Here is a 26,595-nt window from a genome sequence, read left to right on the forward strand (position 1 = left end):
CCTCAGGTGGCTACAGATAAAACTGCATGCAACAGCTTCTTCTTTTTTCCCCTCCAGAAAACATCCAGCAGCATTTATGTGTGAGGCCCGTTCAGCAGGAAGATGTTGAATTTCATGCATTATGAAACAAGAATGCAGAAGGGGAAAAAAACTCTTGTGTGTGTGGAAATTCTGGGTGAACAAGTCAGAGACAAGCACAACAAAATCCTGTATCCAGCTCACAACTACTGCTGGCAACCAAAGCATAGAGCAAGATTTCTGATCGTGGAGGTGGGAAGGAATGGATAAATGAGTTAGTGGAGCATGGCTGTGCAAAGAACAACACAAAAACAGCATTAAATCCTCAAGGAAACCTGTTAGACAGTACAAATATATGTATGCTACATGTACAGCTGAATGCAGCTTAAGTGCATCCCCAGGACAAACCCATTCCTCTACCTATCTGTTAAAGCTCGAGCACACACCTCCAGTCGCTTCTCACAAAACAATCCCGAGCATGATGACAGACGTGTGGCATGCCAGCTGGAATGACGATCAATAGTGAGAGAAAGAGCCAAAGATAGAGACAAAAAAGAGCGAGAGACAGAGAAGCTCGAGAGATAAAAAGAGTAAACAGCAACAGAGAAAAACAGACGATGGAGGAAGGACAGGAGAATTGTTTTCTCTGGAGGAAGAGAAGGCGTTGACAACCAAACCGATAAAACAAACACACGGTGCTAAATCTGGCTCAGCATCAGCATCTTCACATGACACCGTGTCCAGGTGCAACAGTCTGTGTTGTTGAAGCTCATTTATAAGCTTCAACAAGACCAAAATAAGGAAGTAAGATCAACCAGTAAAACCCCTAAAAAGCTACACAGACTGCATAATACGAGGCAAAAGAGGTGGATGAAACCTACAGAGTCTGACTAGAAAATACTCTGACCTGTGATAAAGCAGAAGTTAGAGAGTTTGCCTTCTTGGCAGCAGGAATGCTCTGTACATTTCTGCATGTTAAGCTGTATGAAATTATATTCACAGTTTGTGTTCAGTTTGGCCCTGAAAGAAAAAGTTTATCCTCAAAGGAGCATGAATGTGGCTCGTGCATCCTGTTAACCTTCCTGCCTTTTCTTTTATCTTTCTTGTGGAAAGTGAAAGTTTTGACCTGATGTTGCAGGAAAACTGGATCAAAAAGTCACTTAAATATTAAAATGTTTTATTCTTTAGGGACCATGCATACCCACAATACATATGTGGTCATTATTTTTTAAAAATAATGGAAAAAAAATGCTTTTTGAGATGATTTTTTTATATGAAAGCAACATATTGTGCATCATCATCAAATGACTATGAATGTCTGTGCATGATTTAATAGCAGATCAGACAGCAGTGAGAGTCTAATATTAGCCACAGAGACTAAACACAGCTATATTCAGACTGTTGGTTATTACAAAACACACACATCAGCAGCGGACACTGATTACTGCTCAACATTTATTAGAACAAAAACCACAGCGGGTCATTACCAACCCATACAACTATCATGTATTTATGAATGAAAAATGTTCATATAACTGTTTCTGAAGTTATTTTTGTAGAGCAGAACTGAATGAGCTCGAGTCTGAATGAAAATATGTTTTAAAAATGACTGTTAAATGCATCATATCTCTAATTTAAGACATTTTCATGTAATTTCAACATCACAATATTAGAATGCACATCTGAATTTCACCTTTTCTTCCTTTGAAAGCTAGAATAAATCATCATAATGCATAATAATTACAATACCAGTCCAAAGTTTGGACACACCTTCTCATTCAATGCTTTATTTATTTGTATTAGTTTCTACACTGGAGATCAATACTGAAGATTAACACTTTCCTGTTTACAACATAATTCCATATGTATTCTTTTATAGTCTTGGTGTCTACAGTATAAAGAAATAGAAACCACTGAATGAGGAGGTGTGTCCATACATACTGTATCATAAAATCATCATTCAATCCAATACATCTCAGATAAACTCATTAATCACCTTCCTCCTGCTACTGACTACTCAATGAACCTACTAACATTGATAATACTGACCATAAATGATCATAAAGTAAGAGGAAACTCACATTTCACACACACACATCTCAAACTAGACCTCCTTTTTAAAGCAGCAGTGAAACTACAAAATGAAGCCAGCTGAACACGCACCCTCTCCCACGTTGAAACAATAAGCGTGGTGAAAGGACGTGGGCACGCTGGCGTTCCCAGCCTTTTCCTTCCTGCCATGCAGAATGAAAGCAGAATGCCTCACAGTTTTCTCTGCAGCCGGCTATTAAAGAAGGGTGACTCAAACCCGCTCACCCACCGTACACGGCATCCCAGAAAAAGGTGCACAGCTGAGGGGGTTGTGATGCTACAACACACATCCTCATTTCCAATGCACCACTGCACTGACACAGCCGGGTAACGGGGGCCGACGGAGACGCTGCCAAAAGGCCAGAGTGGTTGGATAAGAGTCTTAAGAGGGGGGAAACGGTTCCCAGGCCTCCGAGAACAAAACTGTCCCTTTTTTCCAGCGTGGTGGATTTAAACGCTGCCTCACATGGAGAGCAGCGGCTCAGTGAATCACCACTCAGAGCACTGAACATGACAAGTTACAGAGTCAGAGAGCATTTACCAAACATTCATGTTGGCAAACCGCTGACTGCTAACAGAACCTCATTAAAACGAGAATTACACACGTGTGCTGCAGAAAGGAGGAAGCTTTTAAGGTCCTTTGTTTTGTGCAGCAATAGCATTTCCAAGAAACACATGGTCAAGAGGAACGGCAGCACGATAAACCACCTTTGTAGGAGAACAGCGAGATGAAGAACATCAGAAACTGGATCCTGCTTTCTGGCAGAAAACGAGATGAGCTGAATGCCAGTCAGACAGAGCAGCGCTGAAAGAACCAAGGGGAGGTTTTATGGGGATGAAGAATGAGTCACAGATGAGTTTTGTGAGGTGATGGGCAGGAAAAATACAACTTCTAACATAATGTCATCGTTGTACTTTGTACATTTCTGCATAAATCCAAAGAGGGAGGTTTCAGATCTTACCATAACAGCAGAGAAGACACATCTTTGAGCTTTTACCTTTCCGGCTCCAAAACCAATACTTGCGGCGTCGTTTCATTATCAGTCCACTGTCTTTCATTTTGAAAAAGAAGGGAAAAAAGAAACCCCAGAGATCCTTCTAACACATATATTCAACTATGTAAAGCGTTCATCTCCAGTGCAATGTGTTGTCCAGGATGTAAGGATCACCTACCAGAGGCATCATGTCTCAGACGGGACCTCCGGTATCTACTGGAGAGGCAATCCATGCTGAGTCCGAGTGAGAAATGACAGCGACAGTTTCACTTTCGAGATGGAAAGTGTCTTAAAATACCCCTCAGGCCGGTGCTTTCACCTCTTCCTTCCTTCCTCTACCTCAGTGCAGTAACAGGCAGAGGAGACCCTCTGACAGGAAACTATTCTGTACTAAGCTACACCTCAAGCGAAGAAAAACAACCCTGAAGTAGAAGAAGAATCATCCAGACACTGACACCTTCACATCTCTCCCTCCTCTTGCAGACAGGATGCTGTAAATTTCGCAAAAGGTGAAAAAAGGTTTCTCCATATCTTCCTCTGTGTGAAATGACTTCCTCAAAGCGTCCCCTGGTTCCTCGGTGCCCAGCAGGCCGAAGCAACAGGTCGGAATCCTCCTCCTCTGAGCGTCGGGCCGAGCTTGGAAGGAGACAGAGTACAGTAGCTTTCTGGGAAGACCCTGTGAGGCTAACAATGCCAGTCAGGAGGTGGGGAGGGAAACGACACTCACTGCAGTCAGGAAGTTCTGGCTGGTGCATGGAAAGAACAGCAGCGTCCAGGTCGAAACACGGCAGATAGTTAGGTTTGGAGCAAACGAGCATTCTGGGAGTGTATCGGTGTATCAAACCCAAGTGATAAAATTTGGAGGTCAAACAGAAACACATTTATAATGAAGGACAATTCTCATAAGAGAACAAGCTCACCTTCAATGGTGACCAATATAGAAAGTGTCAAAGCACTTTACGCCCACTTTTCTGAAGAAACTCTACACATTTTTATACAAACAGTCTAAAAGTAGCTCATTGTTAGTTTCCTCTTTCCATCTCATTGTTTTTCCTGCAGGCTTGTCCCCCTTCTGTCCTCTCAGAATCACAGGAATAGTGTGTCTGTGTGTGTTTGTGTTGGAGTTAAACACTGACAAAAAGAACTGTCGAATCAGCTTAAATGAATTAAGTTAATATGAATGCCACTGGTTTAAGTTACATGTACTTAAAATATTTGAGTCCTCTTAAATGAATGACTCGCATTGCTGCAACTTGATTTTAAGAAACAGTAGCCTGATGTTTCCAAGTATTTCTTGACCCAAACATTAAAGGCTAAAAAATATTTTGTCATTAGTTATCATCACTTCCTTTTCTTTACTCTGAGATCCTGCTTTAAAAAAAGTAGGAGCAGTAAAGCTAATATTCACAGTTTTGCTGACATTAAAACACCAGTTTAAAGACACAAAGTATATTTTGAAGTTGAAAGAGTTCACAAACATGTCTTTACCACAGCAGAAAATTTACAGCTCAAATACAGTTTTACCGCGTATAATTACGACACAATATCGGCTGATTTTATGAAGACAAACATGCAGATTTTTACCTGAATTCATTTGGGAGTAGCTGCACAGTGTAACAGCAGGACACAGTGCACATTTCTCTGCATCACACTCTAATCAACCTTCAACTCTTTCACCCTGATGGTAAAACATTTCTGAGCATTAACTGCCCCCTACTGGTACATCTATGAACTGCACCAGCACCTCTCGTGATGTCCATATGCAAAAGTACGTGTGTGCAACCGCTGAGGTTTCTTACACAAACACACTCAGCTATTAGACACTTCCTGCTGCACACACCCACTGTGATTATCAGCTGAGCAAACCAACACCTACCTCCACGCTTTGTGGAATAACAGTCTGAGACGTCTCTGCTGGACAAACGGCAAACTCAGGGGAAAGATCCGCATGAGGAAATAAAGCTGCTCTGCCTCGTAACACCGAGTTGTGTTTTCACAAAGATCAATAAGGGCTCGGGTAAGGAGGGGGATTTTAGCCGATATTCAACCGTTATCTAATGACACCAGACCTTTGAACACTGGTGCAAAACATCTGATAAGGTCTAAAAATCAAAGTGGTGAAGATCAATACATTGACAGTCGATCAGGATGTCTGAATGTGCAAAAAACAAAAAAGAGAACAGAATATTATCAGAGCACAGCAAATAACAGGATCGGGGAAAATGTGTGAAAGACAACAGCTGTAACTAAAACTAGGCTTTCTGATCGATATCCAAGAATAACTGTGCTGTGTGGTTTCAGTTTCTGTCTCTTCTTTTTATTCTTTCACTCTCAAAGAAAGAAAACCAGAGAAGGCTGAGCAGATGAAATGTTCTCAGTAACAATTAGGTTTACTGCCTGTCTGCTTTAAGACACTTTATCTTGTGGCTTAAAAAGTTGAATCTGTGCACTCCAGCCTCAGACACAGTGCTAAATTTAAGATTCTAAGTCCATTCAAAATTATACTTTCGGTTGAATTTCAATACACTGTATGATGCTTCAGTTATTTTCCAATTTCTAAATGTTTTTAAATCTACCTTAACATGCTTCAAACAAGGGCTGAACAAGCTGGATAAAATATGGAACCGTGAATACTGTGATAGATATTGTGACTGCTTTGATTGTTTTAAAGTCAGTTGTATATTCATTGTGTAATAGCTTTAAACATGTGATGGAACATTAACACGTATAAAAACACCAAAAGCATCACACTAGGAAGATGGCCCAAATCTGTAAAACCATTGACATAACAGTTTAATCCCTGGATCAGACATGTTTAATTGTATAAATTTATTTCATAAATTTTAGCCTTTGCCATTTCTAGCATCTAAATGCTTCTGGAAACAGGGATAGTGAGAATAAACCACAACATTAAAGACTAAAATTATTTTTTCATATGCTAATATACCTTTCTGTTTAGTGGAGCTCCAATTAAATCATTCTTTAATATGTATACCTGCAGATACATACATAGCAAATGTTTTATTATGACAATCATAGTGACCTGTACTTGTGTAACACAAAAAAATGCAGATATCAGGAAGAATTATGTTTATGAAAGTAACCATGTGCTTCTGGTTTTAAGAACCTGAATGTCTGCATGTGTGAAATCTTTGTCTTCTAAGCTGGTTTCTATGTTAAGAGGATGAAATTCCTGTTCTCATCAGAGCTTATTAACAAAACTGTGACTTTAGTGTAACCACAGAGCAGGGAGAAATGAAAATACTTTCCAACTGGCCTTCTAGAATTCAAAAACCGCTCCGTAGCCAGAGCTGTGATTTATGGCTGGTTTGTAATGATGTGGTAGAATAAAGCATGGCACATAAAAAGGAATCATCTTTAGGCCACCATGCACTGAGCTGCACTATTGAGTGGAGTGAGTTAAAGCCGGTGGAGGACAGTAAGAGGGTTCAGCTGTGGATGAATGGGCGTCAGAGCAGCAGAACAATAGCAGCAGCAGCAGCAGGCTAGCAGCCACACAGCTTCTGATTCATACAGTCCCACTGCTTCTGTCCCAGCAGAGAGGGGAAACAAACAGCTCCATTGTTGGAGACTGATACAGCTGTCCTCACAGTAACATCAGCACAAGTCTACATGGTTTAAAGCTACTGGGACCAAACAGTGAACACATCACTGCGCATGTAGGACTGTGCTTTGGTGGGATGTTTACGAGGGAAAGACCCCACAGAGAAAGCAGATTATTTATTGCAAACTTGACAGATACAATTCCACCTCTATCCAGAGAGAGCACAGTGCTGATATTTATTTTTCACGTTTGCGCAACCCAAATCTGCTCCACTGACAAGACGAGACAGGCGCTGACTGATTGTGGTCTACATTCAAATGAAAACACAGCAAACATAATGGCTTATTTTCATACCATTTATCCAGGAAGACGGGATCAAAATAGACAGAAATGAAAACAAAGCAGCGTCTCCAGCGTAAAATAAGCTCCTGAAGGGCCAGTGAATCTTCCAGGCGGACGGAGACGGAGCATGACAGATCGTTAAAAGTAAAAAACTGCTTCTACAATATGTGTGGCCAGCCAGGCACGATAAAAGAAAAGCTGGATCATTAGGAGTCAGACTGAACTGAATAGGAGCAGGTTTACTTATTAGTTGGATTCAGTGCTTTAACTGGATAAAATCCTCCACAGATTCATGTTTGTTTGAAGTAGAATAGTAGGACATGGATGATGATAGAAAACCACAAATCCTATTAATTGTTGGAAGAGATCAGCCTTACTGGGTTAAAAGTGTGCAGTGATTAGCCAAAGCTTCATACTGACCACATTCTTATTTCAAGACCTTTCCTTATCACAAACACAGTTATACACTGTCTAACGTGCAGTGAAAAGCATTTTTATGGTCCCACTGAAACTTTGGATTCAGCACCACATTTTTTTCTTATCTCTTGGCCAAACATGAAAGCCAATGAAAAAGCCCTACAGCCTCTACAGCAGGGATGTCAAACTCATTTTAATCCAGGTTCCACATTCAGCCCAATTTGATCTCAAGTGGGCCGGACCAGTAAAATCACAGCAAAATAACCGATAAATAACTACAAGTCAAAAGTTTAATCAAAGTTATCTGGAACTGAACAGTAAGTATTTTAATTTATGATGAAAATGACAAAGTCAGACAAAAAAACCCCACAAAAACAAGACAAAATATTCCAAAAATGAGAAACAAAATGACAAAAATTAGAAAAAAAATGACAAAATATGAGACAAACGACATGAAACAAAACAAAAAAGTGACAAAAAAAATTGACAGTGACAAAAAATGGACAAACAACATTAACAAGACTAAAAAACACAGAATGACAAAAACAATGCACAAAACAATGAATAAAGCAAAACACAAAACGACAAAAATGAGACACAAAATGACAAAAGTGAAAAAAATGACAAAAAATGATAGAAACAACATAAAACAAAACAAAAACGAGACAAAAAATCAACAAAAAGTTATAAAGCAATAACAAAAAAGACAAACATGAGACAAAAAACACAAGTGAGACAAAATGGAAACACAAAACAACAAAAACCAGAAACAAAACGACAAAAACAAAACAAGATTTTACAAAAATAATACACAAAACAACAAAAACAAAACAAGATTTTACAAAAATAAAACACAAAACAACAAAAACAAAAGAAGATTTTACAAAAATAAAACACAAAACAACAAAAACAAAAGAAGATTTTACAGAAATAAAACACAAAACAACAAAAACAAAAGAAGATTTTACAAAAATAAAACACAAAACAACAAAAACAAAAGAAGATTTTACAAAAATAAAACACAAAACAACAAAAACAAAAGAAGATTTTACAAAAATAAAACAAAAACAACAAAAACAAAAGAAGATTTTACAAAAATAAAACAAAAACAAAAACCAGAAACAAAACCACAAAAACAAAACAAGATTTTACAAAAATAAAACACAAAACAACAAAAACAAGAGAAAAGCGACAAAAGCCAGACAAAAAAGACAAGAACAAGACAAAATATTTCAAAATTAGGACACAAAACGACAAAAGAACAATCTAGTATTTTACTTTATGAGCAAAAAAACTTGTCAAGGTCAGGAAATTATTTTAAATGTATAGATTTACACGTCAAAATCATCCCGCGGGCCGGATCGGACCCTCTGGAGGGCCGGTTTTGGCCTGTGGGCCTCATGTTTGACACCCCTGCTCTACAGTACGAGGTGATATTTCACAATACAAATGATAGCTGCTATGATGAAGAGATTTTCTTCAGAATTTGGCTCCAGTATTACACAAATGCTGTGATTCACTGACAGGTAACACCTCTGCTGGAGTTTACCTCACTTCCTGTCTCACATTTTGTTACCCTCAGACCTGCTGAAGCCACCTCACCTGATCTCAGCAGTCAGCGACACGAGCAAAGTTCACGTCTTACAGTATCTTCGACTGCGTGTTTGCACAAGTACTCTGCACAGTTTGCAAGATAAGACGAGCGGCGCTGGGCCTGCTGTCTCTGTTGGGTCACACCTGAACAGAACAGACTGGCAGGAAGACTGACAAGTATTTGGATCCATTTTTGGTTGAGAAATATGGAAAGTGAAATTTGGACTAAGGCCTGGGCAAACGTTCAGTTACAGCTGCCACGACTCAGCTCTGAGGGATCCATCTGGAAGTCAGTAAGGAGACAAAATGCATGGAAGTCTGTAGAGAAACGCTTCTAAAAACCTGAGCAGATGGGCATCGCTGCAGTTTCATTTTAAGGAACAGTAGCTCGACGTTTCCAAGTATTTCTGTACCCAAACATAAAAGTATAAAAACAATTTTGTCATTAGTTATCATCACTTTCTTTTCTTTCCTCCGTAATCCTACTTTAAAAAAAAAGGTGGCTGAGTTGCATTAAAAAAGTTTGAAGAAACACAGATGTTAGAGAGCTAAAGGAGCGGTAAAGCTAATATTCACAGTTTTGCTGATATTAAAACACCAGTTTAAAGGCACAAAGTATATTTTCAAGTTGATAGAATCCACAAACATGCCTTTACCAAAGCAGAAAGATAGGAGGAGATGTATTGGAAACCATACTTGACTTCACTTTACAGCTCAAATACGCTTTTTTAAAGTGTATAATTACGACACAATATCAACTGATTTTATGAAGACAAACACCACAAACCTGCAGATTGTTTCCTGAATTGATTACGGAGCAACTAAAGAGTGTAATGCTGGGATACAGTGTACATCACACTAATCAACCTTCAACTCTTCCACCCTGATGGATAAAACATTTCTGAGCACTGCTGAACACTCTGATGAACACAAAATGCATGGGAGTCTGTTGATAACTGCTCTTGCATCCTGAGTAGACAGGATTCTAGGACCTGGAATGAGTGGTGTTCTCCAGAATGAAAGGAAAACATGCCCTCCAGCCTGCAGATGCTTACACAACAGGTTGGGGCTTGTCTTTGAAAGCCTTCATTCCTGCTGAGCAGTCAGTAAGTCAGCAGTGGTGTGTAAACAGGGCGAGTGGAGGTGTGTAGGTGCAGTCTGAATATTCCATGCTTTCCCAACCACACCGACAAAAACACACCATGGATCAAATACAGGATCTCTGACAGCCACAAAGTCCCAACACTGAGTCACTGTGATCCCAGATTGGAAACGCACAGGACGCACATGGAACCTTTATTCTTAATATTAAATAACAAACTATCAAAACCAGACCAGATCAAGCACTCAATATGAATAAGAACCAGCAGTAGATGACAGTTCTAGCACACCTCACTAGGAAAGCTGCTTCCCAACATTCCCATGAACTCACCTGTTTCATTTGAATCCGGGAAATCCAAACTTCGTTGTTTCCTCCGAAAAGCGACTCTGCTGAAGCCGTCCATGTCCCTGCGATATACCGACGGTTCACGCATCCGGATCCTTCAGTGACAGGCTTTGAAAGAGGCAAGGAGACTTTGAGAAGTTGGAGAAACACAATCCTCCTGTTGCAGTAAACTGGGTCCAGCTGCGCGTCGGCAGCCCATGCGCTCTCTGATCACTCTGTCAATGAATCACTCAAAACCACTAGAAAAAAAGAGAGACAGAGCGCGTAAAGGAGTGCAGCAAACTGGTCCAGGTGCTCCTCAGCAGCCCTGTGAAGAAGCGCAGCAAACTGGTACACAGGAGACACGATACCCAGCCGATGCCACCTTGCTGGGGGTGTTTCTCCTCCTGGAGCCCCGCCCCCATCCAAAACCTCCTCATTACCATACCCAGACAATGTTCACACTGTGGATGCATGCTGGAGACACACACACACACACACACACACACACACACACACACACACACACACACACGGGAAAAACACGTGACAAACTACAACAAAAATTCTTGTGTCAGTATTTTTTTCTAATAGTAACTTTATTAAATGTGAAAAAGCTCATACCAAACATGCTTAAATAGTCACCTGATTGATAGTTGAGTCTAAAATTAACTTAGTAGGACCAAGTGTTGTCACTTTTCAACTATGAATTTCATTTCTGCTCTTATCTTTATGTGAAAGGGGAATAGACAAAAAAGAGCCAGCTGGACTGGGACGTGTCCAGTGTTAAACGCTCAGAAAAAGAACATCTTTTCTATCAGATGCTGCTGGTGTCTCTCCTATCGTCTAGAAATTACTGCTTAAGAGGCTACAATATTGTTTATAATAAAAATATTCAGGTTAAAGCCATACAATGTTTTACAACCCTGTTTAAAAGTTTAGGCTCATGTCCTTCTTTTGAAAGAAAAGCAGTTTTATTTTCAATAAAGGTAGCATTAAATGAATGATAAATCCAGTGTAGACATAGTTAATGTGGTAAATGATTATTCTAGCTGGAAACGGCTGATTTTTAATGGAATATCTCTATAAACATATTTATAAACACAGATTTATGAATACAGATTTTTGATGTGGACGTTGTTTCCAGTTGTGACCTGTTTGTTTTTTACAGTCAACATATAAATCGATACTTTATTTCCTGTGATTTTACTTGATGCTGCAATGTGTCAAAATGAGTAAAATTCATAAAATAACTGTTAGAAAAGGATTTTTAAACCATTATAGACTTTATTAGTATTGACAGATATCCATGAAATATTTATTTGTATTTAATTAAAGATGGTTTAAAATGTGTAATTTATGGTGAAATGTTGTAAAAGATGAAATTATTATTTGTAAAAATCCTCATGTTTGATGTGGACTTTGTTTACAGTTTGGGCCTGTTTTTGTTTAGTCATATAAAGTCTGTTGTATGTGTCTTTACATAATATTATCTGCAGTTTAACAAAACAGGGAAAAAATAACGGTAAACTTATCAAAAAAATCTGTTAAAAGCTGGTATTTTTAGTGTGTAACTGACCTTTAGATGATCTCATTCTGTACCATCTGTGTGTTGTGTTCTGAGTCTGATACTTTAAGTCAAAGGAGGATCAACTTCAAGTACTTTTACTTATTTTCAGCCATCTGCGTGAACATATAGAACCTTACAGGTACCAGCTTCAGTGACAGACAGCTATTTTTTCTCTCTAGTTCATTCAATACAAAAGACAGAAAAAGACACAAGCACAAAGTCACATAGAAATCCAAGGACGAGTTGTTTATTTACTTGTGAAACCAGTTAAACACTGTTTAGAATGGCGGAGAAACTGTAAAACCCACTGGAGTACAGCATACAGCTAGTCTTCTGGTTTTTTTCTCTCTTTCTTTGCAGTCAGCGGATTAGTCTCTCTCCATCCACAGCTATATTGTGCAAACAAACCATGAGAGTTAGACCAGCGATGATCCTGCACGGGCTCAGACGCTACTTTTGGACCACAAATGTTTTCATCACTTTGCAGTTGCAAAAGCAACCATTTACAGCGGGAACACAGACAAATCCAACAAAATGTACACGAACGGAGAACAGGAAGAGTCCACTCATTCATCGCTGTCATCACTAACACTGGCTATGTAGTTTTAAGCTATCCGTCTCATATCCAGGTGGCAGAAGTATTTAGTGCAGCGAGGAGGACTTTAACATTATGAAAGGTACAGAAAGATGGGACTTCAATTATGCAACAAACGTCACAAGTTACATCCATCTCAGTGTTTCAAAAAGAAACAATAGCTTGGTTTTGTCAAAGGAAAGTGCTCTGACTGTGCCCTGTTTTGTGTTTTCTCAAGAAAGTTGGCGACACTCCGACTGTTTTATCTTTCTTGCTGGTTAGTTCATGACAACAGAAACGCTTGAAAGAACAAGTGAATCTCATCCCGATCGGTCTACAACCAGTGCTACTGTATTGCTCCAATGCATTGTGCATCATTGTGCTTGTACAGGACTGCATGTGGGGACAGATAAGCAAAGAGGTGTAGCAGGAGATGCTGAAAATGACATGGTGATGATGACAGTTTTCTGGGTTTCTGACCAATACAGTGAGACAAAGAATACTTGATGGTGTCAATACGACGTTGGCATGAGGATGACAGCAACTGAGGAAGACCTTTGGGGAGCCCTCTGGTCTTTAATGTTAAAAAGAAGGAGGTCAGTTCACTCTGTGGTCATTTAAACCTGTGCAATTCAAAAAAGGCAAAAAACCCCAGGCCAACAGCCCTAGTCCTGATCTCTCATCTATCCCAGTCTCTGAAGAGATCTGAGCTATAACAGACACAAACGCATCACCAGAGTCTGCTGTAAAAATAAATACCATAAATAAAACCAGAAGTAGGTATAAAACAGTCTTTATGCTTTTAAATTGCAAAAAAAATCTCAGTGTAAAAAACACAAGCATCCCAAGAAGGACTATTGACGTTAGAAAGGTAGCTGAAATCCACCCACCACCACCACAAAAAACAAGTTCCTTGTAATAAAATGGTTCATTAGTGTGTCTGCAATGCCAAACTCAACGTACTCTAACACTTCTATGTAAAAATGGCATATGTGGTTTATGTTTGGATTGTTATACTGACAAATTCTAATATTTTAAATGCTGTATAGGATGGTTAGGTAAGTTTTAAAAAGAATGACGTCGATAAAGTAGTTCTGTTTTTGTTTGTATTGTTTTTTTTATGTGTGGAAGAGAAACTAAAGTGGCCATGTACAGTAGTCAGTGTGTTAATCTGCCTCTGATCACTTCGTCTTCATCACAGCAGGAAAACACATCATGATTTCCATCTCGCAAGATGACACAAAAAACCCCACAAAAAACATACAAGTAATAAATATCCCAAAAATAAATAATCAACAGAGTAAATAAATTATAAATAAATACTAGTAGGAATAAAGGGGGAGGTTCCAGTGCGCTGTCACTGGCATTTCTGCCTCAGTTCAGTCTTCTTTTTTCTTTTATTCTTTTTTTTTTTACTTCCAGGACCGGAAGCCACATCCAGAGAAGAGGAGGAGCTCGTCCTGCTCCTCTTCTGCGACCCAGGTAACCAGGAGGCCTGCCAGAGCCGGGCCACGTCACGCTTTGGGGAGGTTCACAGAGTCCAGGAAGCACCAGGGTGGACTGCTGGGTTGAGGGGAGTTAAACCGAGACAACTCCCCATCCAGTGTCTCTGTCTCTGCAGGACTCCTACCAGACCGAGGCCGGGGCCTGAGGGCTGGGGCGGCGTGGTTAGGTGCCGGGAGGGTGGGGTTGTTGGGCCAGGCAGTTACGGGGGTCGCAAGGGGAGAGAAGGCTCCTGCTGCTGGACACGACTACTGGGTGTTCCTGGAGGTCTGCCGCAAGTTTAGGACTGCAGGGAGGCAGAGACACAAGAGAGAGAATAAATACAAGTGTAGATAAATACCACAGGCAATTTACGGACGACTAAAGAGAAGAAAACTATTGTTGGAAGGATAAGATTATGCAGATATACAACAAAAAAAGCAGTGACAAGTCTAATGTGGTTTCCATAAAGAAAAGTTGGACACTTTGGAGGAAAACACGTCCATGCCAAAAGTTGGATGAAGATGGATATCACTTGTGTCTGCACAGCAAATCTGATACCAGCAGCAGACGGTTAGCTTAGCTGAAGAAGTCAGAAAATTGATAGAGAATGTTCAAAGCTAATGTGTCAGGCCTAGAAAATGCCATTTTAATGCAGCATTTTTGTGTAGTTGAAACAAACTAAACCTGATATGATAACTAGTGAATTTTTGAGTTGTGTTACATTAAATTTGACCAGTCTTAAGGCTCAGCTTCTGTCAGACTGGTGTCCTCGTCTCATCTGATTTTAGGCGACAAAGTGAATAAATATAGCTTTCCAAAAAGTCCAACGTTTCTTTTAAACCGCCCCAGAGACAAAGGAAAAGAATCCTCATACATCAGGACGAAGGATCCGGTGATAACATTACAAATAAAAACAGGGTTGTGAAGGCGGATCACCAGCACAGTCAAACACAGCATCAGATATATCAGCAGCTGCTTTGTGTAAATATTCCAGTCCAGAAGGCCATCAGCTCCCCGTTGGCCTGCTACCCACGTTATTTACTCAATGTGGTGCTCAGACCACACACTGTAAGTCTGAGCCTTAAGCTAATAGACCTTCCTTCAAGTGGACCTCTTGACTTGTCAAACACAAGTTTAATTAATGATGCTAATTATAGATAGCAGCTATCTGACAAGGCCTAATGGGACTCATTTCTATTAGAACTGGAGCTACACCTGCACTTTCTGAAGTCAGAATGTCTGCCTTGAGAGAAGCCAGAGAAAATGAAAGTCCTCATCCAAAGTTATAATTATTACAACATAAATGCCAAGAATAAAAGTGAAAATAACTCTGGAAGCATGTCTGCCATGCAAAACTACACATGCAAAGTGAAAATCAGTTCCTTCACTCCCTCGCTCAGCCAGAAGTGTTTATTATTCCTGCAGTACAATGTTTTAGTGAGAAAATCACTGCTCAGTGTGAGACATGCAGGATGAGTTCTGCTGATGCAGATGTGCTGCTCTAAATGTGATATAGATAGATAGATAGATAGATAGATAGATAGATAGATAGATAGATAGATAGATAGATAGATAGATAGATAGATAGATAGATAGATAGATAGATAGATAGATAGATAGATAGATAGATAGATAGATGAGTGTTAGTGAACCTACTTTACTTCTAGCAGCTTCTACAGCTCGTTACCTGCGGACTAGGGAGCCTCTCCCTCGCCTTAGTTGTGGGGAGAGTGGCGGTAATGAGGCAGCAGGCTGCTGACAATCTACAAGAAACTGATAAATTAGACAGATATACAGTGGTGACACTCAGAGTTAGACAACAGGACAGAGAGAAACAGGGTGGACAAGACAGGGGAAGGCCTAACAGACTGAACACTGCGGTAACTGTGGCTGATCCTGGTCTAAATACAGTTCATCTTATGGTACTACTGCAGCAGAATAACACACTTGAAGCCAGATTGAGTATAAACTAAGTGGCTGCTGCTGCTGTTTGTCAATCATGTGCTTCCACTTGGTGAAAACAAAGTCAGCCAGTCTGATCTGACCACACTGACAGGACCGCTCTCTGCACTACTAGACAATCAGGTGGAAAACACAAAACCCCACAGAGACAGAGACACGGACAGATTCACACACAAACACACACATTATTGCCAATTCAATATTGTATTGATTTGCAAAAGCACAAAAACAGAAGAGCAGATACACTTGGACAAATGATGAACAATCCTGCTCAACTTCAGAACTCCTGCTCCTCTGGTTCACTGGGAAAGTTAGTTAACACTGAGATGATGTCTTGATTTCTTAACATTTAAAGGGTTTTACTTCTGATATACATAACTGGGAGCAGGAAAGGGGAACGAGAGAGAAGGCCAAACAGCATTTAACAGGAAAGTCACTAACAGGGAGCAGAAATCTGTGATCTAACACTGCCATCTAGTGGGAAAAACTAGCCACGCTGCAAAAGAGGTTTCTACTGGAGTTAAGTTCACCGGTGTGGGAGCGCATGGGCTGATTTTTAACTGGTTTACTTCTTCTTTGCCTCCAAACAGGATTGAGTTGCACCCTGAGCAGGGTGAGGCACAGAGAGGAGGTCTCACTGGTTTCCAGAATACCCATAAAAAACAAATAAAAGATACAAATTATTACACTTTACTCCTGTCAAATGCTTTATAACAGAATGCTAGATGTGGCAAAAGAAGACATGCACTTACACTTTAAGATGCAGTTCACTAAATATACCACAGAGAGGCGCTCTGAGTCACTAAAATAGGAGCAGGTGCTGCAGCCATTTTTGTTTTGTTGTCAGTTTAAAACACTTCCTAGAACTCCTGGAGAATAAAACATGATGTCACGTTTTAGAGGAGCAGCTATTCTAACGTGGAGGAAGATGGCTGATATCAAACATGTAGCCGTATATCAAAAACTGTCTGTAGCTCAACTTAAAGTCAACTTTAACGATAGCAAAAGGCTGTCGGTGCCGTTGTGAGGACGGAGCTCAGTGTCAGGGGCTCCTTCTTCCTCAGCGTTCAAACCAAAGACACATGAAACCAGTTTTTCCTTCTCTCTGCGTCCCACCTAATCCAGAGGCTTCAGGTAATGTTCCTGCTGGGTGTGACCGTGACGACCAATCATCGCCTTCTCCGGAGGAAAGAAGACAGCGAGGTGTTGGGTCTGAGAGGTGGGTGCTGTTGACCTACGTCTTGTCTTGAATAAATGAGTCGTCTGAACTCTAAGGTCAGCCACTCAGGGTCTACCACGACGGGCCGAGACAGATCAACGTTATGCAGAGCTGAAGCTGAGTTCTGGATTGTTTCAGAAACAGAGTCTGACGTCCACACAGACATGGACGGACAGGCGGTTAGTTCTACAGAGGGAGGACTACTGAGGGTCAGGGTGGAGATGATGGAGTGGCTGTGGAGCCTGGTGGGACTGGAGGGAGCTGTGAAGGCTCCTCTGTGACTTACTTTAGGCGGGCTGCTTTTAATCTTGGGCACTTTGGCGCCACGGCCGCGGTGCGTCTGCTCATGGTCAAACTCCAGATCCTCCAGGCGTTGGGTCAAGGCCAGTTTCTGCTGGATGGCCATACGGAGGAGGGAGTTCAGAGTCTTCTTCTCATCCTCTGCTGCTGCTAGCTGCCTCTGCATCTCATCCAGCTGGGTGACGTATTCATCACACCTACACACAGACAAAGATTCAGCACAGTATTTCATTAGCTACAACTGAGTACTGACATTACCACATCCAAATCGTTTGCAGTTTCACTGAACAAAACCTTTGAGTAATTGTATTTGCATCTTTTCAGCCTGATATCTTCCTCACCTGGTGGCGAACATGGCCCTGAGGGAGGAGAAGGTGGCAGCGTCTTCTTTCAGAGCCTTCAGCTCGTTCCTCAGCTTCATCATCGTCTCCGTCACCATCGCCTTTTCATTCTCGTACTTGCTCTTCAAGTTCGCCAGCGCAACTTCTGCTGTCTGCAAAGGTGAGAATTTTCAGATTTAATCATTCAGTTTCCATGGAGATTACACCTCCTGTCTTTTTAATAGTGTATCAACTGCAAAGAAAAATCCCTTTTCACCTGCTTGTTGGCCTTGAGCACCAGCCTGAGCGTGGCTATCTGCTCTCTCTTGGTGCTGAGCAGAGACTTGAGCTTCAGTATCTCCTCCATGCAGGACTCTTTGTCCTTGTCCAGCATCGGTGCCAGCTCCCTGGCTGCAGCCCTCTGCCTGGACAGCTGCAGCGAACGGTCGACGGCCCTCTGGAGATGTTTGATCTGGTCTCTGATGATGGCGTTCAGGTTATAGATATTCATTGGCTCCTTCCGCAGGTCTCCTCCTGCATCCAAGGGCACCGGGGACGGGCAGGGAGAGATGCTGATGGCCGGGGAGCCACTGTGGTTGCGCGTGGGGCTGCTGTGGCAGGATGGAGAGTCTGCAGAGGTGGTTGTTGTCTCACTGTGGTGGGCGTCTTTGGATGGGGAGTCCATGGGGCTGCGTGGAGACTCAGAGGAACAAGCTGCAGCTGCTGCAGCGAGGCGTCGCGCCAGGCGGGGAGAGAGCAAAGCCCGGGGGTCGTCGGAGCCTTTGAGGCTGCCGCTGCGAGTGATGCGACTCTGCCGGTAGTAGTCCAGCATGACGCGGTTCGGCGTCTCGTTGTTGCACAGACAGACGTGGTGGTAGAGCTGTGCCAGCTCCTCGCTGAAGGTCACCAGCTCGTCCTGCGCTGCATTCAGCATGCCCTGGCTCTCTGTGGCGGTGCTCGTTGCTGCTCGGAGCTCTGCCTCCAGGCTCGCCACCCTCTCCCGGCCCTCACGACAGCTCCGCTCCAAATGTGTTACCTGCTTCGAAAAGAATTACAGCACAATGGAAATGGAGGAATGTCAGGATTGTCCAATGAAGCACAAGTTCTGTCCAATGTAAACACACATGTGACAATAACAAACCTGTTCACTGAGGGCTTGGACCCTGTCGTCATTGTGGCCATCTCCCTGCCCCTCCACCGCCTGGTTGTACTTCTCCTTCAGGGCCTTCAGCTCTGCTTTGAGGTCGATCACCTCCGTAACTGCCACCTTGTACTTGCACTCCAGAATCTCAAAGCCGTGGATGTCCGGATCATGGTGACTGTTGACCGGTGGTGACAGAGAACCGCCATCGGGTTTCTCACTCTCTTGCGGGTCGTCGAGCTCTTTGTCTCCGTTGAGATGCTTCATGGCGTTGACGTGCTCGGTGAGGCGGTGGACTCGCTCGTTCTGCTCGGTCAGGGCGCCCTGTGTGTGCAGCAGCTGGGTCTGAGACTCCTGCAGGTTCATGAGCAGCCCTGCCTTCTCACGCTCCACCTGAGGGAAGGACATACACAGGTGGTGTTTCATTCTGTGTGTGCAGCTTTCAGGTATTAACAGATCAAAATATCTTACTTTGATGTTTGGAGGAGAAGCACTGGACTCATGTTGCACAAATGTACAACAAACTTTCAGAAGCTAGTAAGGATAATTTACAACTTAACATGGACTAATAATGTAGTGTTCTGACTGTACAGAAGCATGTCTTGTCATGTGGTTCTGCTTGCTTTTCATAAAACCTGTGGGTGTTTTGTTGAACTGCTTCTCAATCAGTCATCCCCATTCTGTGCTAATATAATAAAACTTTCCCACGAGAAAGCCTCTGAATAAATTAAGAATCCAAAATCAGAATGTTAATTTGAGCCTAAAGTAATTCCTGAGATGAAACCATGAACGTTCCTGAACAGTGTCTATATTGAGAAACTCAAAATTGATTTTTGCAGAGTTCAACCAGCGATTGTAAGCCTGATGCTGCAGGCGTTCACGTCTTTCCCAGACTAATCAACTCCAGAGAGAAAATTGATCAGCCAGTAATTGTGTTTACAGAGAAAAGGACTCCGCTAATCTAGCAGCCACTAATTTAATTTTCTGTTTCCCTGTGGAGCTCAGCTAGGGGAAAAATGTACAGTAATGACTTTATTCGATTTGAGCTTGAATTTGATCTACCTTTGAGTTCCATGTCATTTAGCATAAATAATTCCCCAGAATGGCCTGTTAATGAGTGTGTGCTGCTCTCAGGTGACTCAGTGTCTAAGTTCCTGTGCTGTATTATATAACTTCTATTTATACTGTGTATTTTGACAGAGGTTATTCCACTGCAGGGCTGGAACTGCTTGTTCAAAACCAACATAAGTGTGCAGTGCCTGTGGAAAAAAAAAACATCTATAGCATTTTCCTTTCCTGTTTAGATCTATATGTCTGTCACCATGCATTTGAAATAAAAGCAGAACACAAGTCATTTATGGCAGCATGTGCTACGACTGCACTGTTAGGACATCAAGTATCCAGAAAAGCCTGTGGTCACATGACATTTTGCTGCTTCTGTTCTGTTTCCAAAATGTCATTACTTTGCTGTGAGCAGGTCGGCTTTCAAACCCCGTCAATCTTTACACGAAAAACTGGAAAATTCTGTGGAAAAGCGGACCAATCGAACTTCTTCTAATCTGCAGTGTGCTGCTGGTTTCAGCCCAGAAACACTCAGTGACGTCAGTTACATCCTTGAAAGTGAGACAAAGAGTCAAAACAAAGGAGCAGGATTTCTAGTGGCTCCACGTCAATATTAGAAGTGTAACTGAACTTATTATTTGCTCATTAGATTTATTCTGGGATGTATTGATGCTACAATAAGGCCTTTTTTATGACCCACCTGCAGCAGCTGCTGTTTGAGCTTCTGCATCTCTGACAGGTTCAGCTCACTGAACAGGTCCGGTACAGGGTGCAGGCCTTCTCCCTTCCGGCCCGGTCGGTATTCCCCGTTCATCTTGGCCAACCCGGTGCCCGTGTGGAGGTGACCGTTGCACCGGTTGATGTCTTCATTGTTGCCGTTAGCAGCAGGGATGGTGCTGCTGTTGGTGCCGTTTGTTCCGTTGGTCTCCTCGGGGAACTTGAGGCCCTCGACGCCGGTCACGGTGAGCGCCAGATGGGCCCCTGCTCCGTAGACACTGTCGCTCAGGCTGATGTGGTGGGCCAGCTCCTTCCTCAGATTGTTCTTCTGCTCACGCTCACTCTTCAGGGCATCCAGGGCTTCTTCTAACTGGCCCTCGGAGATTTCCTTCAGGCGCAGAGCGTCTTCCAGCTGGCTGTTGAGAAGGACAGTCTCCTCCTCCAGCACTTTGATTTCATGTTTTAGTCCTTCGTACTCCACCTGAGGGGGAAGCAGAAAGGACAAGTGGGAACAGGAAAAAAATGGACTCGAAAATATTTCATTAACCCTCAAGCGACCGAGTGGGGTCATTTATGATCCCAGTCGGTCATTTTAGTCGCTAAAATAGTTTGGATGCTTGAGGGTTAAATTACTGGATTAAATAACCTATTTGTTGAAAAAAAGGTCAATCAAAAACGAAAAGCCCTTTTCATCTTGAAAAGCTCTTTTCAATCTTTGTTTTTAATCTAAAGGATGGTTGTGAATAATAAAATAGAGCTGGATCTTGTGGTCAAAAGAATTGATTTACTGGCCTCGCAGGTAAAGGCTCCTTTAACACAACCTTTGGGATCACTAAGACACACTGTTTAGACTCCACACAACATCCAAGTCTTAGGTCATAACAATAATTTAGATATATGACTTTGATCTACTGTCAAGGTAATAAAAATCAAGTCTATGACCACAGAAACTACTTCAGACGCTGTCCGGGTGTGTGTTACTGGAAAGGGTGATGAGTAACTTGATGTGAACATTGTTTGGTTCACTGCAGCCTGGAGCTAATACTGAGGATGAGCGAGTGATGACAAATCTTCAGGGCACTAAATCTGCCTGTGTGTTGGTATAATTAAGAAACACACAAAATGAGTGGCACAACAACATGTAAAATCCAAAGTTCTCAGAATGCAAACCGCCGTCTGTCCCACTAACCTGGCTCTGTTTGAGTGTAGACACCAGTTTCTGCAGCGTGATGTTCTCCTCCTCCAGCTCTGTGTAGTCCTGAAGCAGCCTGGTCTCTCGAAACTTGTACTCCTTGATCTCCTCCCTCATCCGGCTCCGCTGCAGCTCCAACATTTCGTTACTCTGGGGTAAAAAGAAGGTGGAAACATACCAGCAGGGGGTGAGAATTCACCCCCAGAAGAAGAGAGGAAGGAGAGGAAAAACGTGGATACACAGTTCCACAATTGGAGAGCATGCACCGCCTCGATTTTGCACACTGGAAAATAAATTTCCATACAGTACACACTTCTCTCCTCTGATTGCATGCAGATTAAGTTTATGTAATGGAATCATTTTCTTATATGTGGTGAGTCAGCACCCGCAGAAAGCTCATTAGTTCAGGTAACCTGCTGTGCACAGACAGAAACCTGAGCATATGTGTGACCAGAGAAACTGTCGATGGGAGAAATGCACCGAGCACAAAAGTCATAAATCTATCTACTGTAGGAGTTACTTGGCAGCTTTGGGAGCACACTGAGACCTCAGCAACATCATCTGCACTCACACAACCAGGATAAATAGAGAAAGGCTGGAAAACAGCCTCTATCAACTCACAAGAATTCTAATCTTCCTTTTAAAAAAAGCCTACCTGTTGATAGTAATTTAAACATTTACTACTTTATTTTTTAGTCCTTTAGAATGCATTGGCTTCTTATTACACTAGCAGATATTCCTGAGGATTAACTGAAGTCTTTTTTATGTAAAGTCAGAAAAGAAGAGGAGGAATTATGTTGTTATTTTTACATGCAAACATGACTAAATGTGTACAGAACAATGCAGCTACTGGGCAGAGTAAAAAAAATAATGAAACCTTTACAGTATATGTGCGCATGTGTGCACTCTCTTGCTGCAGAGCTGCCTGCAGCCCCCTGCAGCTCTCCGTACATATGGCAGAAGTGCTGACCCAGAGACAGCGTCAGGAGTGGGAGGATGCTCAGACAGGAGGGAGCAATGGATGGACCTGAGACTCATATTAAACCTCCACAGTCCCTGTGTGTGAGTCTGTGTGTGTGTGTGTGTGTGTGTGTGTGTGTGTGTGTGTGTGTGTGTGTGTGTGTGTGTGTGTGTGTGTGTGTGTGTGTGTTGGCAGTGGCAACAATGCTGCTTTTAGAAGTGGCAACTGGACTGAAACTAAAGGCCATTATGAGACACTGAATCTTCTGATTTGTACAGCGGCTGACAGCAGCTCCCATAATCTTGAGGCTAATGGAGTAAACTATAAAGTCCACAGAGGTCCAGTAGAGCTGCTTCTGCAACAACACTGCAAATACTTTTATACTAATCCGAGTGTGACCTCCTGGAACTGGACATCTCACAAAAAACACATTTTTAGTTGATGCATTTCTAATTACAGTGACCTTCCCGTGCCACATGTTGTTGTGTTAGATTTATATGATAGCGTGGGGAATTACACTAAGCAGGGTGTGAAGTATTCAGGATTAGAGGCCAATTATGAGTCAGGGGGAGAAGGGCAGAATATCAGGGGGCTGCAGAGGTCAGGGACAGCGTGGCACAACACTGGCACAGAGCCTGATGCAGGGCAGAGCCGGTCAGCCAAAGCCCTGACCCAGAGTTCACATCAGTGTGTGGACAGGAAAGCTTTGACAAATGATGAGAAGCATAACAGAACCTCAGGCATTCTGCACTCATTCATCATCACCATCGCTGCTGCTGTGCTAATAAGGGAATGAATGCACAACGCTAGCACAGAATGAAGACGGAATATACATTAAATTGGTAGTACAACGACCTATTTAATCCTGCAGAACCCACTGCTGCAAAAATACAACAGTATCTATCTATCTATCTATCTATGCATGTTTGGATTTCACAGGATTAAAGTGTAAACTGATTGTTGCTCTAAAAAAAGTTTGTCCCCCCCCCCGTACAATATTTACACAGAGTCAGAAAGAGTTTAACTTCATATCAAGTCATTTTATTTCTCTTATCTTCTGACTACAGACTACAAACACCAGATGCACACTTTTTCTAGCTAAACCACTTGAAATCCATGTTAATCGTGTTCCTGAAAGGCTTCTTCAAACCCTTTGATTCGTCGTGACCTGAGCCAAATGAAGCCCCCGGTGATGCTGCAGCACCTGCTGCTCCACGATGAAAGAGCTGCTCCCCCTCATTAATGGCATCACATGCGCAAATGAGGGTTTCAAAGAGAGGTAGAAGGCGGCTCATAAACACGTAATCAGAGAGATATAATCCTGGTTAATGCAGGTGACATCTGGAGCGACTCATCCTGAATATAAATCCAGCTTTTAAATCAACATATTGATTTTGTTTTGTGTCTTACTTCTGTTGTGATCTCTGCTGACATTCGCCATGACATCTGACACATTTTGAGAGTAGCGGTTCAACGCTGCTGCTCGGTTTAGTGAATGAGGATATGTGTCCCATGGGCGTAGAGGAACCAACCTGGCTCGCTGTGTCCCCACACATGTGCCGAGCTCAGGGCATTTCACTTATTCCCCAGCTTAGCACCGGATTTGCCCCCTACAATGGGGTCGTGGCCGCAGTGTCTGACCCCAGCTCGAACTCCTGCGCTTCCCGACACAGCGGCTGCAGACGTATGTGCTCGCATAAATGTGCACTTTGCATGTACAAACATTTATGCTCTTCACTCTGTGGGAGGTTTGACCCCGTTCTGTCAGTCAAAGTGACCTCTTGGCTTTCATGTAAGTTAATGTACTATAAATAATTCTGAGCACATGGTGGAAAAATAATCTTCACTTATAGTTTGTTTATGCAGTTTTTGCTATACTAGTCACTATCATGAGTTACCTTTTTCAAAACTATTATCATTATTTCAACCAGAGACTAAAGAGAATATATCTTTTAAATTTCTAGAACGTAAAATCTACTCAGGTTTCAAAATAAAAGACATTTTTACTAAGGACAGGTTAATTTGTACATATTAAATTTAAAGTAAACTTTAATATAATTAAATTAGACACTGCTGCATTCCTGCAATACAGTTTGGGGGAAAAAACAATCATCAAAATAAAAAAAAGTTTGACAAACTAAAATAGTACGGCAAAGACAGCAATTTCCATTTTAACATTTTACCATCTGTATAAATCACTCAGTGCAGTTAAGTATGTTCAGATGCATGACTTCTGCAGCCAGCTACTGCACTGCTGCTTCCACACACACTCAACAAGCCTGATTGCCTGTATTTTCCTGGTCCAGAAAGCAATAAATCATGTGCCTACAGTCTGGTGTGTTGACAGACTCACCTCTCGCAGCTCCTGCACCACGGCGTTGAGCCTCTCGTTCTCTGCCTGGGCGTTGGATGCCACGGATCGGCTCAGCGTCACCTCCGTCTGCAGCTCCAGCAGCCGGCCCACGTAGTAGGCCTCCTTAGACGCCGATTCCTGCAGCAGCGTCTCCTCATTGGTCTCCCCGTCCTCTGCCACCTTACGCTGGTTGGTGTAGGCCTGGCCGAACGCCTGCAGAGGTTTGAAGAGGGAGGGAGGGAGGACTGCTGTGAAGTCAAAATTAAAATGACACTGATCCAAATCCTGTCATATTGCATCGACTTCCTAATCCATGTGAGGGGATTTGCACCCACTGCCACCAAAATCTATTGCATCTTTCATAGTTTTGGCTGCTGGGCATGCTCCTGCTGTACTTTTGCCCACTGGCAGCACTGACAGCATCGTTTCAGGGGCTGTCCCAGCAAGGATCCCTGCTGTCTGTCTGTCTGTATGGCTGATGTTTCACTGTGATCAATAGACACAGTGTTCCCATTTTCCTGACACAGGTTTTCACGGCACTGAGAGCTGACTTGTCATGATAAAGGAGCTGAGGCTTGATTGAGAAAATCAAAGCAGGCATCAACAGGAACAACAGGCCAGCTACAGCAGACCTACTGCGTTAGCTTAGAGCGGATACAAATGCACAAAAGCTCAGTAGTCTGCATGGAGCAAAAACATCCAAGAACAAGGGAATAACTTAGTGCCTATAATGCATGAAGCTGCAGTCCAGCATTATATTTCTAAAGAGGTTTCTGGTGCATGTCATGACTGGTAACCACAAACTGCATGGCATCCATGCAGTATCTGCTTTAGTGGTTCAATAACTACTGTGAACCATCCTTCACTTCATACACATATCAGCAGGAAAAAAATGGTGTCCGCAGTGGCCTCTGTCAGAGACAATGGATCAATACGGCGCCATCTGAGAAATATTTTATGGTCTACAATTACTAAAAGAAACTGGAAAGAATACAGCACACATATGGTTACTTCAGTTTTCGGGATGAATTTCCGGGACAGAATTGCTCGACTAAATCGACCATGCAATGATAAGGGAATTGTATATTTTGGACCAGATGTATTAATAATTCACTAACAGGCTTTCCGATCCCACCTCACTATAATAACAACCCTTTCTCTGCTGCAATGAATCATTTATAAGGTACAAGAATCTATTATTTGGAAAAGATGCAAGCCCAGTCCGTCTTTTCTTGCCACCACACAAGTTGTTTTTCTGTTTACTTGCAAACAAACAGGTCAGAAATAAACCT

At 42.2% G+C, this 26,595-nt stretch overlaps 2 protein-coding genes across 10 annotated transcripts in view; both read right to left on the reverse strand.

Annotated features, from left to right (window-relative positions):
* Positions 1-10,603, reverse strand: part of fgd4a (FYVE, RhoGEF and PH domain containing 4a) — a 57,426-nt gene extending 46,823 nt beyond the window's left edge. Inside the window, exon 1 of one of the 3 annotated variants that reach the window (XM_022203111.2) lies at positions 10,454-10,603. In XM_022203111.2, coding sequence (XP_022058803.1) covers positions 10,454-10,556 — 103 coding nt within the window. In that variant the 5' untranslated portion in view covers positions 10,557-10,603. Of the gene's footprint in view, positions 1-3,071; positions 3,109-3,282; positions 3,353-10,453 lie in introns of those variants that run through there. The other 2 variants (XM_051951919.1, XM_022203112.2) reach the window with 2 other exon arrangements.
* A 1,639-nt stretch (positions 10,604-12,242) lies between these two features.
* Positions 12,243-26,595, reverse strand: part of bicd1a (bicaudal D homolog 1a) — a 34,244-nt gene continuing 19,891 nt past the window's right edge. Inside the window, exons 2-10 of one of the 7 annotated variants that reach the window (XM_022203110.2) lie at positions 25,304-25,516; positions 21,987-22,139; positions 20,781-21,278; positions 19,019-19,411; positions 18,155-18,913; positions 17,899-18,050; positions 17,544-17,754; positions 15,764-15,849; positions 12,243-14,380 (exon numbers count right to left, since the gene is read on the reverse strand). In XM_022203110.2, the coding sequence (XP_022058802.1) occupies positions 14,260-14,380; positions 15,764-15,849; positions 17,544-17,754; positions 17,899-18,050; positions 18,155-18,913; positions 19,019-19,411; positions 20,781-21,278; positions 21,987-22,139; positions 25,304-25,516 (2,586 nt within the window). In that variant the 3' untranslated portion in view covers positions 12,243-14,259. Of the gene's footprint in view, positions 14,381-15,763; positions 17,755-17,898; positions 18,051-18,154; positions 18,917-19,018; positions 19,412-20,780; positions 21,279-21,986; positions 22,140-25,303; positions 25,517-26,595 lie in introns of all 7 variants that reach the window. The other 6 variants (XM_051951851.1, XM_022203108.2, XM_022203107.2 and 3 more) reach the window with 6 other exon arrangements.

This window comes from Acanthochromis polyacanthus, chromosome 8, assembly GCF_021347895.1.
Source record: "Acanthochromis polyacanthus isolate Apoly-LR-REF ecotype Palm Island chromosome 8, KAUST_Apoly_ChrSc, whole genome shotgun sequence".
Lineage (NCBI taxonomy): Eukaryota > Metazoa > Chordata > Actinopteri > Pomacentridae > Acanthochromis > Acanthochromis polyacanthus.